The sequence below is a fragment of the Zonotrichia albicollis genome, chromosome 6, assembly GCF_047830755.1.
Source record: "Zonotrichia albicollis isolate bZonAlb1 chromosome 6, bZonAlb1.hap1, whole genome shotgun sequence".
Lineage (NCBI taxonomy): Eukaryota > Metazoa > Chordata > Aves > Passeriformes > Passerellidae > Zonotrichia > Zonotrichia albicollis.
The window spans coordinates 31,993,665-32,010,348 of NC_133824.1; the positions used below are offsets into that span (position 1 = coordinate 31,993,665).

Sequence of the window (16,684 nt, forward strand, 5' to 3'; positions counted from 1 at the left end):
TGTCTCCCACTGGAGCTCACCCCCTGCTCAGACACAGTCTCCAGTGGGGGCAGGTCAGGACCAAGGGGAAGCCACGGGCAGAGCAGGCCTCAGGGCTCTGCACAGCAGCCTGGCCACAGCGCCCAGCAACAGCGCACGCCAGGCTCTGAGAATCTGCCAGCACAGGGCGAGGCAGCCCACAAGACACTTCTCCAACTGAGATGGAAATTTTTCTGTAGATAGCTAGGCTCATTCTGAAAATGGATATCTATAAATGCTCTGCAACACATCTACCAAGAATGGGCCTCAAGGTTCTTCCAGGAATCATGCAGGGAGAGGGAAGAAGTGATGTCAGGCTGAACTGGAGCAGGTTTTTTTCCAGGTTCTGTTTTAGTTTGTTTTCAAGCAGAGCAATAAACAGCTCTGTCTAGACCTGCACTGCCTTGTCTGTCCATCTGAGACATAGCTCTTCTGGCTCTCAGCTGCCAGCACATCCTCAGGCCCCTCCACAGTAAGGCAAAACAGGGATGCATGAAACCTTCCTTGCCACACAAGGGAATCCCATTTTTCAGGCTGCTCTCCTGTCAGATCAGGGATGTGGTTGGCTTGGGGCAGGTTTTAGAGCCTCATTAACACTCAGCAATGAGGCCTGGCAGCAGCTGATTTGATTTAAGGTTCATCTCCAGGCTGTGATTTAAGGGAAGATTTGCTTAATGTTCTCTAACAGACTCTTCTGACTGGGAGCTTGAGTGCTGCCTAATGACAGACTTATTTATTGTAATGTCTTAGCAGCAGAGAATCTAGAGGAGCTGGGCAGGAGCACAGCAGCTGCTGGCAGGTGCTCAGACAGCACTGGAAACATCCCTCACACCACAGTGGTAACAGAGATCTGTGCATTCCTCTATCCAGAACAGCCAGATACTGCAACCCTCTTCTGCATCAAGGGGTCGGCAAGACAGACCACTTCCTGCTTGCCCAAGATGTTCAGTGCTGCACCTCTCCACAGCCTTTTACACAGGATAGGTGAAACGCTCTTCTTTCTCCTTGGTGCAGGACTTGAATGATGGGAAATGCAGAGGTGCCTGTTCATCTCCAGACTGGGTAAAATGTGATTTGCAAGTAAGACTCCCAAATGCAACTCCTTGTTTCCCAGTTTTGGAGTTTCAACTCACAGGCTGAGTCAGCTTTCCTCCGGGGAAACGGGTGGTCATCATCTGACATTTGCATGCTGCCTAGAGCTTCATAGATGAAAGTATCTGTCCCCAAGGCCAAAGACAGAGACAACCATCACATAAATGAAGACAGGAGGTCAAGCAAGGGTTTGTCATATTTTAATGACATTGATCTTTGGTGTTTCCCTCGTCAGCACTCACACTCTCCCCGTACTTCCTCCATAAGCCTGCTAGGGATGGAGAGTTACAAACGAAAAGGAAAATCACATTTGAGACTAAAAACAAAGTATCAGAGCCTTGACTTCTCCACTAGAAACTACATGTACAAGGTCAAGATTTCACATGCAACACCTTACATCACAGACCCATACCTCACACCCTGGCCTGGAGCTGAAAAGAGACTTCCTGCCCTCTGTCAAGGATGTGCAGCTCAGTCCTGGCACCACGAAACCACTGGAGTGGCTCATTCATGTTAATATTGGCACAGCTTAGAACATCCTTGTGAGAACTGCATCCTGACTAGAGAGCAGTAGCCCTTGTCCCTCTACCTATCCGTACGGCATCTCTGCTTCGGCTCCTGCCAAGTCCTAAACTAACTCTAAAAAGGAAAGATTCCACCTGTGAGCATATCCTGAGCCATGCATGTTCTGGTGAAGCCCAGTTCTTCCCAGAAAAGACCACAGCATAGGCAGGACTGGTCTCAGAACACCACACTCTGGGGGAGCAGTGCTGTGCTATGGAGAGGGACTGTGGCCTGGAAGACTCCTCCACTCCAGCAACAGAGCTGGAGCATCACGCCTGGGTTTGCCCAGTACTGCCTGTCTCCAGAAGGATGCTGCAGGCCCCCTTCCCTTTCTTCACTCTACTGATCAGCTCCATGGGTATAAAAGGGCAGGAAAAAGGAAAGGAAAAAGGCTTTACAAAGGATGACACACCAAGTTGCAGGGCTTAGCTCTGGAGATGACATGGGGCTTCAAAATTTGGCTGATGTGCAGCAAGTGTGGTTTGTATTCCTGTTAACTCCTCAGCAGTGGGAATGTTGGAAGTTAAGTATGCTTTCTTTCCCATGGCTTCCCTTGCAATTCTTATCCCTTCCCCCATCACCCAGGATAGAGAAGCCCTCTGAACCACCAGCATCCTGTTAGAGCCACCCATCCCTGCTCTTCCAGCTCCTGGCCAGCTGTGAGGTACAGGTCTCTGCTGAGCAGTACAAGGGTAGCACCACCACACAACTCAATCTCTACCTGTTCCGCGACTCCCCACTGGTGCTGTCATTACTATAGAAGTTGGTACTGTCAGAAAGATGGTTATTGTTAGTTAGGTCACTGTATTCAATTGGTCCCTCGGTGTCCATGGAGGACTGGGCCTGCTCTGGCAGATCCAGGTCACCAGCGCTTTGTCCTTCAGTCCCACTAGGGGCTGTCCGTGGGCTCAGGCCACGCTCCGGCAGCTGCACGGACTCCGACAGGATCCGTCCCTCCAGCTCTGTGCCCAGCTGCTGAGAGGTGGACTGCTGTGCCGACGTGCCCTCGGCTCCAGTGGGCTCTGTGCCAGTCTGAGAGCTGCGGTGGATCCGGTGGCTCACAATGATGTTGTTGCCAAAGCCACCCATGGATGCCATGGTGGTGCTCTGCTCCCTCTGAACCACGGCAGTCATGCCACCTTCTGCCATCAGCCTTTGAATCCTGCTCAGGGCATCCTCCCCACTGGCCCCATATTCTGGACCTTCACCTGCAAAAGAAAGAAGAAGCAACTCTGGTGCACAAGGCAAACCACAACACAAAATAAAGCATGCTGAGTAGTTGCATCATGTAGTGTGTGGTGCTGGGACAGAAGATGAAGGTTCTATTCCACACAGACCCCAGTATTTTATTTCCATAACTTGCCACTTGGTTAAGTGTAAAACAAAGGCACTGAATTCTGTCAAGAAAATCTTGGTCATTTCCACAGGTAATCCTCAGAGACTTGCATGCCCAAGCCCTGGAAAAGCAGCTCTCATCTGGCCATAAAGATGGGGGAAGGGGTAGTAGTCAAAGAGGCAGGATGCTTTATCACAGCTGTAGAGATTATCTCTACCCACGGGGACAAGAAGAGAAACCTCAGTTTTCACTGCAATAAACCAAACAGTTTACCATGGTGTTAAAGAACCCCATGGCTTTTCCTACTTCACCTGTTTGAGAAGTAGGCAGATGACACACTGGCAATGTCCCCAGTGTCAGTCTAGGGAGGACAAAAGAAGCTGGCCAACAGCAAACAGAAGCTACAGAACATGGTCTTCCATATTAGCCATGATCAAGTGTGTAGGCTCCTGCTCCCCTTGACTGATATCTTTTGAGGAATACAAAAAAAACATCTCAAGACCTACAGTCTTTGTCTACTCTTATCTCTGAGGCTTCCCTTTATTGTAAGGCTGTAGTGAGCTCTGAGAGAACCATCGTCACATACCCTGGTTGCTCAAGATTACTTCAGGAGAACAAAATCTCACCAAAGAATTGTCCATGTAGACGATTAAAACACCATGACAGGGAAGTTCATTCCAGTTCAGTTTCTCAACATCCTCCTTTTGCTACAAACCCTACCCGGAGCATTTGGGGATAACAATCTGTAATAATAAACTGCTAGAAACATTCCACAGTGGGATCTTGCGGATTCTTATTAAAGAAATAAATCTCACTCCCACCTCTATGAAGCTATCACAGTGCTGATTTGAGGAGAAAGCCGTGAGCTCTCCTGGCACCAAGGAAATGAACACAAATGTCAACAAGGCTAGATGCAGGGAGGAGTTAGAACACAATAAAAAACAAAATGCCACACTGACTAGGAAAACAAAAATACTTGGGGCTGTGGAGTTTAATATCTTTATCCATGATTTGGATGAGGAGATTCTAGTGCACTCTCAGTAAGCTCACAGTTGACAGTAAGTTGGTTGGGAGTGTTGATATGCTGGAGGGTAGAAAGGGTCTGACAAAGAATCTGGACAGGCTAGGTCAAAGGCAAAGACCAACTGCATGAGGTTCAACAAGGTACCCTTGAGTCACAACAGTCCCAGGTGGCACTACAGGCTGGCGAAAGGGGGGCTGGAAAGCTGCTCAGCAGAAAAGGTCCTGGGCGTGCTGGCTGACAGTGGCTGAGCATGATCCAGTGTGTGTCCAGGTGGCCAAGAAAGCCAATGGCCTGTATCAGCAATAGTGTGGCCAGCAGGATCAGGGAAGATTGTCTCCCTGTACTCCGCACTAGTGAGGCCACGCCTTGAAGCCTGTGGCCAGTTTTGGGCCCCTCACAACAAGAAAGGTCACTGAGGTACTGGAGCACATCCAGAGAAGAGCAATGATGCTGGTGAAAGGTCTGGAGCGCACGTCATAAGAAGAGTAGCTAAGGGAACTGAGGTTGTTTAGCCTGGAGAAAAGCAGGGTCAGGGGAGACCTTATCACTCCCTACAACTATCTGAAAGGAGGTGCAGCCAGTCTCTTACCCCAGTTAACCAGCAACAGGATAAGAGGAAATGGCTTCAAGATGCACCAGGGAAGGTTCAGGGCAGACATTAGCAAGAACTTTTTTCACTGAGACAGTGCTCACTCATTTTAACTGCCTAGGGAAGTGGTGGAGTCACAATTCCTGGAACTATTTAATAAATGACAGGACATGGCAATTAGTGCTATAATTTAGTTACATAGTGGTGTTCAGCCAAAGGTTGGACTTGATGATCTTGGAAGTACTCTCCAGCCTAAATGATTGGATGATCATGTATCCAGCATGAGAGCTAAGATACTCAGCAAAGTCCACACCATGCCACTTGAGAGACACCATGCAGTCAGTCAGTGACAGCTCATTCCCTTTTCTCATGGGCTCAGTAGTACTTGCAACAAGCACTGCCAGCATCCCCTACCACAGGACACAGTGAATTTCATCCTCAAGGAGGTCTGCTGACATATTGTCCTCCTGCAGAAATATTATGGACATTAAGGGCAAATTTACATCTTACCAGTAGTGCAAGTAGATTCCTGCTAGGAATGCAGTAAACCTGCTACATGCACTATACCTTGCCCCTCAATTAGAGCATCAGTGGGACCACAGAGACACCTGTAACCACATGAGAATCTGCAGCACAGCCTAAGAGGAGAGAGCAAGAATACCCCCTGGACAGAGCCTGACCCACAACTCTAGCAGAGAAATCCTATTCAGGATGCGGCTCATGCACGAACTAGGAACTTGGCTGACCAGTACAAAGACTGAGGACAGAGGCAACTATTATATTGGAAAACTCCAGTGTGAAAAACATGCATGCCAAGGGATATTGAAACATTAATCATGAGCAGAACTAAGTGGAAGTTTTGAGAAGCATGGTTTTGGATTCAGTCATCACTTCCTTCTGAGGGCATAGTCGTACTTCATTACCAACCATCTGGCCAGGCTGGAATGGAAGCTTAAGAAAGCCAAGATTTGCAACCTGGTCTAGAGACATGCCAGACAGGCCTATCTACACAACTCCTGAAACAGCAGGTACTGTGCTCTTGATAGATCACTTACAATAAACGAGTCCAGTACAGAAGCACTGGAACAGCAAAACAGCAAGGACTCCCAGCCAGCCAATGCTCCTCAGCATTACAAACATATGCTTCACCACAGCAACCCTGGCTCTTCCCTGCCCCTAAATTACCATATGCCATGGCTGAATTTCCAATGGAGGCATCTCCTTCCTCAGAAGACAGGCAAGGGCTGATGCCACAGCAGGAATCAGTAAGGCATGAGCCTTCAGATCCCAGAGATACAGCAATGCTGGAAATTTCCAGCCCATCAAGAGCCAGAAGTGAGCCTCACCATTCAAGCAGCCAACAAACACCTCTGCTTTGGAGACTGTCCTCCCCTTTTCCTCTCTCAGGTTTCAACTATGACTTGGGCTGACTAGTTCAGAGCAAAGCTTGCTGTGCCATTTGCCTTGAGCTGAGCTACAGCACAGATTCACACACAGCCCGTTCCTACTGCCTGGTGACTCCCACACACATTCTTTCACCAGGCTGCCAATGCAGACTACATTAGTATTCAGAGCAAGTGAAATAAGCTGACTTCCATTTGGTGAAGGTTCAGGGTGGGCACACAGGCACTTACCCAAAACAACAGCAATGCTATAAACCACACACATATCAGCTTGCTGCAGTGCTGTGCTCCTACAAATGTTTTCTACTGTAACCAAAGTGACCTTTCCAGAGGTCCAAACGCCTGTCTATTCCAAACACAGAACAAAACATTACTCTTGAGAGCAATTATCCCAAAGACCAGAGGATTTCTGTCAATGTAGCTGTCTCAAACATTTAGCTAAATATTCCCTAGCTAATGCATCTGTTTTAAAAAGTCCTCTATGCTACTCCAGCAAGACAAGAATTTGACACAGAAAACTATGCAGGCAAAACATCTTGCAAACTTTTGATGGAGTTGGGCGTAAGGCAGGGTATTTCCATTTCTAAAGGAAGTGCACTCTGAAGTACTTATAGGGAGTACAACTTGTTTATCTCTGGGAACGGATGGCACACTCCTGATGGAATGCAAAGTCCACAGAAGCAAGGATGAGATCAGACTCCCCTGTATCTGTGCAATATACTGACATTGCTCTTGAATTTTCTTCTGTTTTCAACATTCTGCTTTGTAAAACCAGCAGTAGTTAGGAACCATGTTTGCAAACAAAGCTTCAAAATTAGAACAGTAAGCACTGCGGAGATATCTAAGTCTTCAGAGAACATGAAATAATAGCTCTGAGGTGTGAGCTGCCCCACTAATTCAGATGCTTAAAGATAAAAATATCAGCATTTTTACATTAATTCACCCCTTGCATAAGAATAGAAAAGGGAGGGGCACACCACAGTATAACCAGCTATGAATAATTATATCTCCTTTAATGCCACAATAATTACTTTTCTTTCCAACCAAGCCCAGAAACATGTTCACACTTTCTTTCTGAGGTAGTTAATGCAAACAACTCCACACAACTCAGAAAAAATACAACTGGCTTTAACTTGTAAGAATTTTCTTAGTAATATCTCACCTTGGCTATTCATATGAGTGAAACTTACTTTTGTAATGAGAGTTTAAAAGTAGCCCACATAATTTAATCCCAAGAGACCCAAGTACTCGGAGTAGATCACGCTGTAAAGGCTTGCATAGTACATACTTCTAGAACCTAAGTCTATTTTTTGGTAGTGGTTTTCAGAGGATTTTAAAGAGAAACCAAAATTTGCAGTTCTATAGGACATATGACGCAGATTTTACAGATGGACGGGCAGATGAAAGGCTAAGGGATCTACCCACGTTTCTACTTGGAGGATGAGAAGCAGATCTGGAAGCTGATCCCTGGTGTCCCAGTTCCCATTTCCACACTAACTACACAAAAGTCACATCACATCTGACAAGAGCATTGCAAGAACGTGTTCAGCTAACATCAAACAACATGTTTCTTCTTGTTAGCATTCATGAGGCTCGGCTGGGGACAAAGTATTCCTGCCCAAGCAGCCCCTTGACACGTGTTCCTAATGTCTCAGATTAAATAAATGACATCACATGCAGGCACACTGATTGCTTCTAAGTGCTCCTCAGGCACTCCCAGGATCCTTTGCTTATATCAGGAAAGTTTTGCTTGCATGTGCTGTCTTTTCACTACCAATAGTTTGAACAGACTGAATCTCACAAACCCAAGCCTTCATTTTACAATCCTCTTCCCTCTCAAATGAATCTGCTGCAACATCTGAAAGCAGTTGGAATTGATGGAAATTTATATTGGCTGGTGATAAACACTTCAACCCAACAAGTTAAAAACTGTATATGGCATGACAGCATATGTTGCTCCCTCAAAGACAGGCAAAGTAGCAATCCAGTGACAGCAAATATTCGGATGGCTACAATTTCAGTAACTCATGACATGTGCCTACATGCACAACAAGCACTGAGTTTTAAGCCCAAAAGACAATGCAGATGGTAGGAAATCAGATGACATCTGCTTTTCAGTTATTTGTTGTTGTTTTTTTTTTCCTCTTTAAAAACTGGATTACTTGAAAGACAGGTTATCTCCCAACAGCCAGGGGACAGTGCGGGCCCACTATCAAACAAGTGTCCTGCAGCTCTGCAGAGGTCCCTCTCCCTCCGCCTGCAGCAGCTTTGGCAAATTGCAGATCCTGCAGTTACTGCTCCTTGCACTGTATTCCAAAGATCCAACAGCCTGAACAAGTGGCAGCCACAGCCTGACCCAGTCTGGACCAGGAATTACAATTTTAAAGGTTAAAACTTTGGGCCATTAAATCTCATTAGGAATTTTTGTTGGGTTTTAAGTGAGATTCAATCTGTCAGCTGAATACAGATCCCACTCCCATTATGCCTGTCTATTTGCAAGGAAAACATAGTATAACGCCCAACAGATTGTTTCTAATTAAGGGTGCCTCAAAGTTACAACTCTATCACTATTTCCACTATGTCTGTCAGCTTAAAAGAAAACAGGAGACAGTTCAAACACTGTTTTAAGCATTTCTTGGTACCTCTCCTAGTTTTCTCTCAACTCTAACTACCTTTCCTTTATGTGTGGCGTGGAAGAAGAGTTCACAAGTCCGCTATTAACTGCTGCAAAACAGAAAGATTTAGACATTAGAGGGATTCACTTCTAATAAAGTCATCATATACTCATTCCTCCAAAGGAGGCAGAAAGATAATCAGAGCAGCAAAGTCCCCGCAGAGCTTTGCATGAGAAAAGGAAACTATTTATACCCGCACAGAACTTAATTAGATTTCTGATGCAATTCTGCATACTCTCTTTTTTTTTGTACAGTAAGCACATATCTGCAAGAAATGCCCTGAGCCAGAATTCCCCACAACAGCAGGGCTGACAGGACAGAGGACAGAAACCCACTCTCAGGGTGGCATTAGCCTTTCTCTTTTTTTTTTTCTCTTTTTTTTTTTTGTTAACCTTACAAGGGGTTTTTTTCAGTTGGTTGGTCAGTTGTGGGGGCTTTTTCACCCCTCATGGCAGGGCAATAACTAGACCACTTTCCTTTACATTACTCAGAATCACACTTGATTTATCCATTGTGCTGATGATAATGCTGCTAAGCCTTTACATAGTGATTTCCATCTTCAAAGCCCCATACAAAACACTAATTAATCTTCACAGCCCCTGGTGTGCTGTACTATGGGAAGATTAATTCCCATTTAGTAGATGATTAATAATTTGCCCTGGGTCATACTCCAAGTTACTGGTAGCACATTTCTCACATTTCTTCTCCTTTTTTTTTTTTTTTTTTTTGCCTTTTTGCCCCTGACATCTAGATCATACTATTAGGAAACACAGTTTTCCTTCCAGCAGGCAGACTTACGGCACATACAGTGGGTAAATTAGCCATCAGAAAAGCACCACAGCACCTGGTCTTGCCTGTTGCCTGCTGGAACACACTGGATGTGCATCACAAGAGTTGATGATGCTAGGAAAATGGCTGGCTTACCATCACAACCAGCCAGTAATGCTCATGTGTAATGTGAAGCACAAAGATGAGCCAGACCACCAATGCCACAAGTACCTGGCTGACTGCCTAAGATGTTGGTAAAAGGAGAAGAAAATTTGTCTCTCTGCTTCATGTCAATTCTTTGTACTATTCTTCTGTCATGTATTACTATTGATTGTTTTGATCCTTCATCCTCCTGACCGTTATAGTCTTCACAATTCCGTATTTCAAGTTACTTTTGAGTCCTTACACAGTACTTTCCACTGAAGATACAGCTGGCATAGGAACTGACCAATAACAGGTAAAAACACCTTGGCTCATCTCTGAGGCATGTGTTTAAACTGCAGTAACTCCTTTGTTCTACACACCCCAATACAGCTGACAGGAGTGACAGCTCATTTTGCAGGTGTGGCCATTTGCAAGGGGAGGGGACATGTGGTAAGTCAATGTCTGAGATGGAAATTGCACCACATGTGGAACTTGCTGCTCTTCTTCCAAGCAAGAAAGAGAGATGAAGAGAACTACCTGTCCTAGGCTTGTTATTTACACTCCTTTTCTTCCAAATGTTACATGTTTTTCTTCTTTGTAAAGATATCCTGCCAAGGCACTGGTAAAGAACAGCCCTTTCCCCGTCTCATTAACAGTCTAGTTAAAACCTATGATATAGATCTGGAAATCGAAAAGTTAAAAAGAACAAGATAAAGAAACTGTCAGATGATTGCAGAACAGCAGGAGAGAGAAACAGTGTCAGAGAACTCTGCTGGTTTAACTGATTCCAAAAGCCTGCAGCATCAGCCATCATGGCCTTGATGCAAGAAGGTCCCACACTGTATCATGTTCTCAGTCTGTTCCACATTCAGTGGAAGAACCAGTTCCCATGAGTTCAGCATTTGTCCAGACAGTCTGTGCTCCAGCCTCATTCACACGCCATCAATTGTACCAACCTTCCAGAGAGGTTAATCTCAGCTCTGCTGAGATAAGCAGACGGAAACCCCAGCGGGCAGGAATTTCCCACTTAACTTTGTACAGAAGAGCTGAGATCAGAGAAACACAAAGCCATATCACACATGCTGGATACTACACAGCAGAAACTGTGGAAGAGTCACGTACCAAAATGTAACTTTCAGAACGACAGAGAACAAGCAGGCATATAGGCACACACAGGCATGTTGTGGGCTACTTCCCAAAGCCAAGGAGGTTTATCATGAGCCAACAACTTCAAAACTCTCTCCTTGATTTTCTCATCTTTCCTATGTATATACTGCCCAACCCACACCTAGCCAAGCCTTCAGAGCTGAATGAAAGCACGAAGTTACAGTATTGAGACAAGAAGCTTGGATAAATCAATGTTTTCAACAGATTAGTGACTTTGTACAGGAATTGCACAGTAGCTGTTTCCAGCTCCTTACATATTGATAAGTTTTCCTGGACTGCTAACCACTAGAGACATTTTTGTATAGCTCAACTGGGCACTCATCATGTACCTCATCAATCAAACTAAACAGTATTCTCAAAGATGCTCTGTGAGAAGTGATTTACAATGATTTACAGAAGTGATTTTATTTTGTATCAAAATGTTGAGCTTGTGAAGCCTGCAGACCTTTGGCATAAGTTGGAGGATCAAGCTGAACTCTTAACACAGAGGCAGAAAGGATAACTCACTGCAGCTTGCAGCCTTGCTGATGGTTAGGAGATCAGGACATGTGTGAGGAATGAAGACAGTACACGTGATTCTACAAAGAGACAATGATCTGGAGAAGAATGAAATTTCCTTCCTCAAAGCATGTGAAAAAGACAACTTTTCATATGGCCAGAGATTTACTCTCCCGATCATCTATGCCTGGCTACAGGCAAGTTAGGTGGGAGAAATCTTTGTTGAAGAGATAAAAGGAGTATCCAAACGCACTGACAGGATGTGGACCATATGTGGAAACTCATAAATCATGAGGTAAACTCTGTCAGGTGAACCACTGATTGACCTCCTACCTTCACCAGTCCCTGCAGAGGCGGATTCCTGCTCCTGTACCTCCCTCTCTGTCTGAGTCTCGGCATTCTGCAGCTGAGGCGCCAAGGTCTGGGTACCCTGTGATGTCACAGACGTGGGGGGATTGCGGGGTTGTAGGCCTATAGCATTCATCAGGCCCATGTCCCTGTCAGTCCTCCACGTAGCTCTGCTGGTTCTAAAAAGAGAGAAAACCAATTAAGACCAGGATCACTGGAGGCAACATGCCCAAGCAAGATTGAAACACGAACGAGAGGCTCTTCTTGCCTCCACTCCAACCAGGCACCTGCTTGCCAACATGAGGATGGGGATAACGGGAATTGTGACCTGCACTTATTTACACGCACTGGTCTCTTGAGTTTCAATGGAGTCTTAGAGTCCACTCGCCCTTCCACAGAAGCAGCAAGTCTTACAGACACTGAGAGATATCCTTGCAGCATCATTAAGCCTGCAGAACAACTGTCTTGGAGTCACTGCGTTGAGGAGGCCCACAATGTGCAGTGCAGAAGCACAAACACACACAAAACCCTCTGCACAGCAGGGCAGTTTTAACTTCCATGGATGTGGCCTGTAGCCTTTCCCTCCTCAGGACTTCCTAGTTTGCCAGCATCGCATATGAATGCAGTCCAGCAGGCATTTCTGCCCATTCCAGTCAGACAAGGGAAATCCTGTGTTCTCAAAAGCAAACAGGAACCACCTCAAGGCTCACTGGCTTCTCAGACTCAAACAGCTGAAGTGCACAATGCTACAGCTGAATCTTCACAATGCCACAACCCTGTTTTGTGAACTGACCCCTAAGTGCTGGGAACAGTCACAAGATTCAAGGAAAGACTGCCTCATTTACAACCTTTTTTTCATAAGGCTTTGAAACCGGCTATACTTTTTTTTGCTCTCTGTTTGACCTAGTTCATTCGGCACCAGTATTTCTGCCTTCAAGCTGCCATTATACCAGACTGAGTGTGTACTGTCAGAAACTTAAGTAGTGGCAATATCCACTCATACAGCAGAGTAAAGAATCTCTACTGCTTATTTTTCACCCACAATGAGACCAAGGCTGTAGGACAGCCCAGATATTTGCCCTGTAAGCAAGCTCACAACTTCCTTGGTATGCTGAAGCTCACAACTCAGAAACACAACTACCACCCTCTTGCTGAGAACAGCTGGCTTACGGAGAAACACTTGTCCCTATGGCAAGAAGCGATGGACTGCAGCATCACCCTTGTGCTCAGAACAACAACATGGGCATCACTGGACAGACTGAAACAGCCAATGGAGACATTAAGGGATTTAGCTTTATTTTTAGACTTTATTACTGAGAAACAACTGTCCCATGACGAGTAATTAAAAAGATGAAAATCAATCACTGGGTAGGCACCATATACTCGCCCTTTTCTCTGCCAATTCCCCTGTTCTTCAGTTACCTTCCAAAGGCCATTTGCTTTACATGGTGTTTTTGATGCATCAAGCCCCACATGTTCCTCTCACAGCTGTGCTATGGGGGCCCTGAATGACACATGTACTTTACTATCACTGGCAGTTTTGGGCACTGAATGTCACTTCTGGAGGAAGGCCAGGTGACCCAAGCAGGCAATACCAAAGAGGGAGAAAATTGCATACTTAAAGCTGCCCGTGGTAAGGGAACAAAGAAATGATGTCAGAGCTAACAAAAACAGCAGAAAGGGTCAGATCTTTCTAACCCAACACCCAAGAGACTCACCCAGGCCGCTCAGTACTCCTGCTGCTGGAATGCACAGTGAAGACATTCTCATTCAGCTGGTCCCAGTGGTACTCAACTCCAGAGTTTAAGGCCCTTAAAATGCCAAAGAAGGAAAAAATATTAGTATGACAGGAAAGTGTTCAAGCCAGCACACATTACACCCCCACAACATAAATAGTCTTGATTCCTGCCCTACAGAAACTGCAGATCTAGCTCACAGTTCACATTTTCATTAAAAGGATTCATCACCATAAACCACCTTGCAAACATAGTGTGCTGTATTAACAGATTACTCTGGAATATTCCATTCATTTCAATTCATTATTAGCACCAAGACACAGCAGAGAGCAGAGAGATTTTCAGGAAATTAAGACATACAACTGTGCGTATAAAATCCGGTTACCCTAACTCCAAGTAACTAAACAAAGAACTGGAATGGAAAGGCCAATTCTCCCTGTGGTGTCTGCAAGCATTTCCTGCACTAGGTAATGGTCAGTAAGACACTGCCCTTATTCAACATTTAACTTCTTTGCAAATAATTCTCATTCTACCTATAGATAATCTCTACGCATCCATCCCACTGTGGAGCAAGGACAGATGTAGAGGATATTTTAACAAGTTTCCACAGAAGAGCTTGTACTGCATCAACAGCATGTGTGGCTGTTGATTAAAAAATCCAAACTTCAATTTTACATCTAATGCTAAGTATAATGGAACCACCAATGCTCTGGAAACCTCTCACACAGCATTTCACCAAAAGATACACCAAGTCAGGGCTTACTACTCACAGGAATGGACAAGGGTATTAACCACTCCTGAAGGCAACAAGCAATCACAGAAACAAAACCACCATAATGCTGCAAGTACACATCCCACCAAGAAGAGGGTGAGAGTAAATCCAGCTCACTCTGTGCCATACAGAAATGTCACAGGACAGGCATTCACTATGCAGTCCCAGGCAGCATAGACATCTACCACCTACTGATGTGTTCCACCTTCAGAGGCACTCTGGGCTGCATTTAGCATGGAAGGTACTTCCTGCAGTTTTTTTGCCACACCATGCTGACAGCTCACATGAGCTGCCTAGGAGTTTTGAAATGGTGCTGTGCACCACCACATGGTTGCTGGACTGCACACACCTGATTGTGCTGGGTGGAGAGTCAGCAGTGCTGTGCAGTGGTCACAGAAAGGCAAGTGGGGGGAAAAAACCCGCAAACCAACAAAATAAAACCTGTGTAGACACAAGGGAACTCTGTCTGAAGAGCTGGACTTCCATCACCCTGCAGGCAGGCTCAGAACTAGGGGTAGTCCCATAATCTGAAGAAAGGATTTACGGCAAATAGTTGGTAGCTGGTTATGGCTCAGGCACAAACGAGATGTTTTACATACACATAAAAACTGTTGTCCCTGTAAAGAGATGCCTCAGCAGAATTGGCAAGAACCCCAGCTTAGAGGATGCTGCAGGTCACATATGCTGCAATGGGAAAGCAGTGTGTACTGGAGGCCTGGGGCTGGACTGCCAGGATGACAGTACCCCAGGTTAGGACCCAGGGTGAGAGATGAGCAAAATTAGGTTAACAAAATCACACATGGAAGCTATAAGAAGTAACCAGCCATTGCTTTTTATTTATTTTTTTTTTTGTGATAAGCTAGTCCTGTGTTGCATTATAACTCATGAAAGGAGCTGCCAGTGAGATGCTGATTTACAAAGGTTTCTGAGTTTACTGACAGATGGTAACTTGTCACTAAAACTGTGCCAGTCCCTCTGGCTGCTCCATCCCCTGCCTAATATACTGGCTGAGGATTAGCTGTCACACTTTGCTGTCTGCGAAGAAGCACAGTCCCTAGGCAAGAGAGACTTTCTGACCTCCTAGTCAAAATTTCCATTAAAAGTCTAGAGTACTTGGTATCTACAGCTATTACACAACAGAGCCAAGCTGACCTGTGCTCTTTTCCCTCTTCTTCCACACACCTTCATGTTTCCTAAAGAACAGGCATGGTCCCTCACAGCTACGTACATTATTAGTATTCCTTGCCAATGTGTGCCTTACTTGTCTTTGCCAGCTTGCCAGCTCTCAAGACAAGAAACCAGAAGACCACAAAGCTTCCCCCAGGCCAAGATGGGAGCTGACAATATCATGTTTCCTCTCTTCCCCCAAACACCACGTTCCTGTAATACACAGAAAGTCCAGCTCCTACATACACTTCTACCTACACTTCTTTGAGTGGATCAATTTTACTTCTACAAAAGCATCATGGTAGCAAGCTGACATGCAGTACACTCATAAAAAGCTGCTGACCATGCTCCTACCTATTCTGCAGTCTCACTACTGTAACAATTAGGTTGTTGGACTGCAAAGTCCACTCCAACTTCATGCTGTCAGTTTGCACATGGTTAAATCAACAGGCATTCAATTTAATGCGTAACTTTTCATATTGGTTTTAAACACTGCCATTTATCAGCTGAGCTTCGCTGCCAGGGTCCTGTTAGCTATTTCTCTACTGCCAGAGAATCAAGGGCTTTGCCTTCCTTCCCTAGAAGGAGGACCTGTAGCAGATGGAGCCACTGCTCTGGCCGCTGACTCTGGGAACACCTACAAACAGGCTTAGGCCAAGGTCACTACACTTGGCCACGATGGGGGTTCAACATTCTCAGCACCACTTTGACCTGGCTTTTTTGTTTGGTGTGTCTTCCTGCTGGGCAAAAGAAGTGGCTCAGAATAAACAGCTGGCACTCCCTGCAGCAGTAAGCACCTTCACTGCTACCTTTCAGGAGTCTCTTCTTTGGCCAGCTACACAAATTACGCTTTTCCAAATCTACCTCTTGCAAAAGCCATAAGGCCCTCAGCACCATCTCTGTCCTCTTTTGTATGCATCTGGGTATCTCTGAGCTGGAATCCACATTGATCTCTTTACATCCCCAAGATCAGTATCATGATTGCTCCTGATTATGTTTTCCAGCCTTTAGATGAGCCTATAGAAGAGATGTTTCAGACTGCATCAAGATACAGAGTGGAGAGCATACACCCGAACTTACAGAGGGCACTGGTTGGGCACTACCTTTTATATGAAGATCATAATGTCTTTTCTTAATGGATCAAAATTTCATCAAAGAAATACTGCTATTGTGAAGGCTAAATGCCAGTTTTAACACCATGTTTGCATTAGAAACTTGATCACATAATCAGACCTTAGACCAACTTCAGTACACAACAAGATGTGTGCAACAACCACAATTACCTTGGTTTAAATCAGATTTTCAATTAAGCTTACGATTTGCTCTGGTTTAGCCACACCTATTTAAAATAGTGCAATCTCCCTTCTCAGAAAGCCTAAAGGT

At 45.2% G+C, this 16,684-nt stretch overlaps 1 protein-coding gene across 3 annotated transcripts in view; it reads right to left on the bottom strand.

The window, feature by feature from the left end:
- Window positions 1-1,294: 1,294 nt before the first annotated feature.
- AMBRA1 (autophagy and beclin 1 regulator 1) overlaps window positions 1,295-16,684 on the bottom strand; it is a 126,627-nt gene continuing 111,237 nt past the window's right edge. For all 3 annotated transcript variants that reach the window (XM_005480053.4, XM_014265467.3, XM_074543058.1), the window contains 3 exons: window positions 13,345-13,437; window positions 11,612-11,805; window positions 1,295-2,882 (listed from right to left, as the gene is read on the bottom strand). In XM_005480053.4, coding sequence (XP_005480110.1) covers window positions 2,392-2,882; window positions 11,612-11,805; window positions 13,345-13,437 — 778 coding nt within the window. In that variant the 3' untranslated portion in view covers window positions 1,295-2,391. The remainder of the gene's footprint in view (window positions 2,883-11,611; window positions 11,806-13,344; window positions 13,438-16,684) is intronic.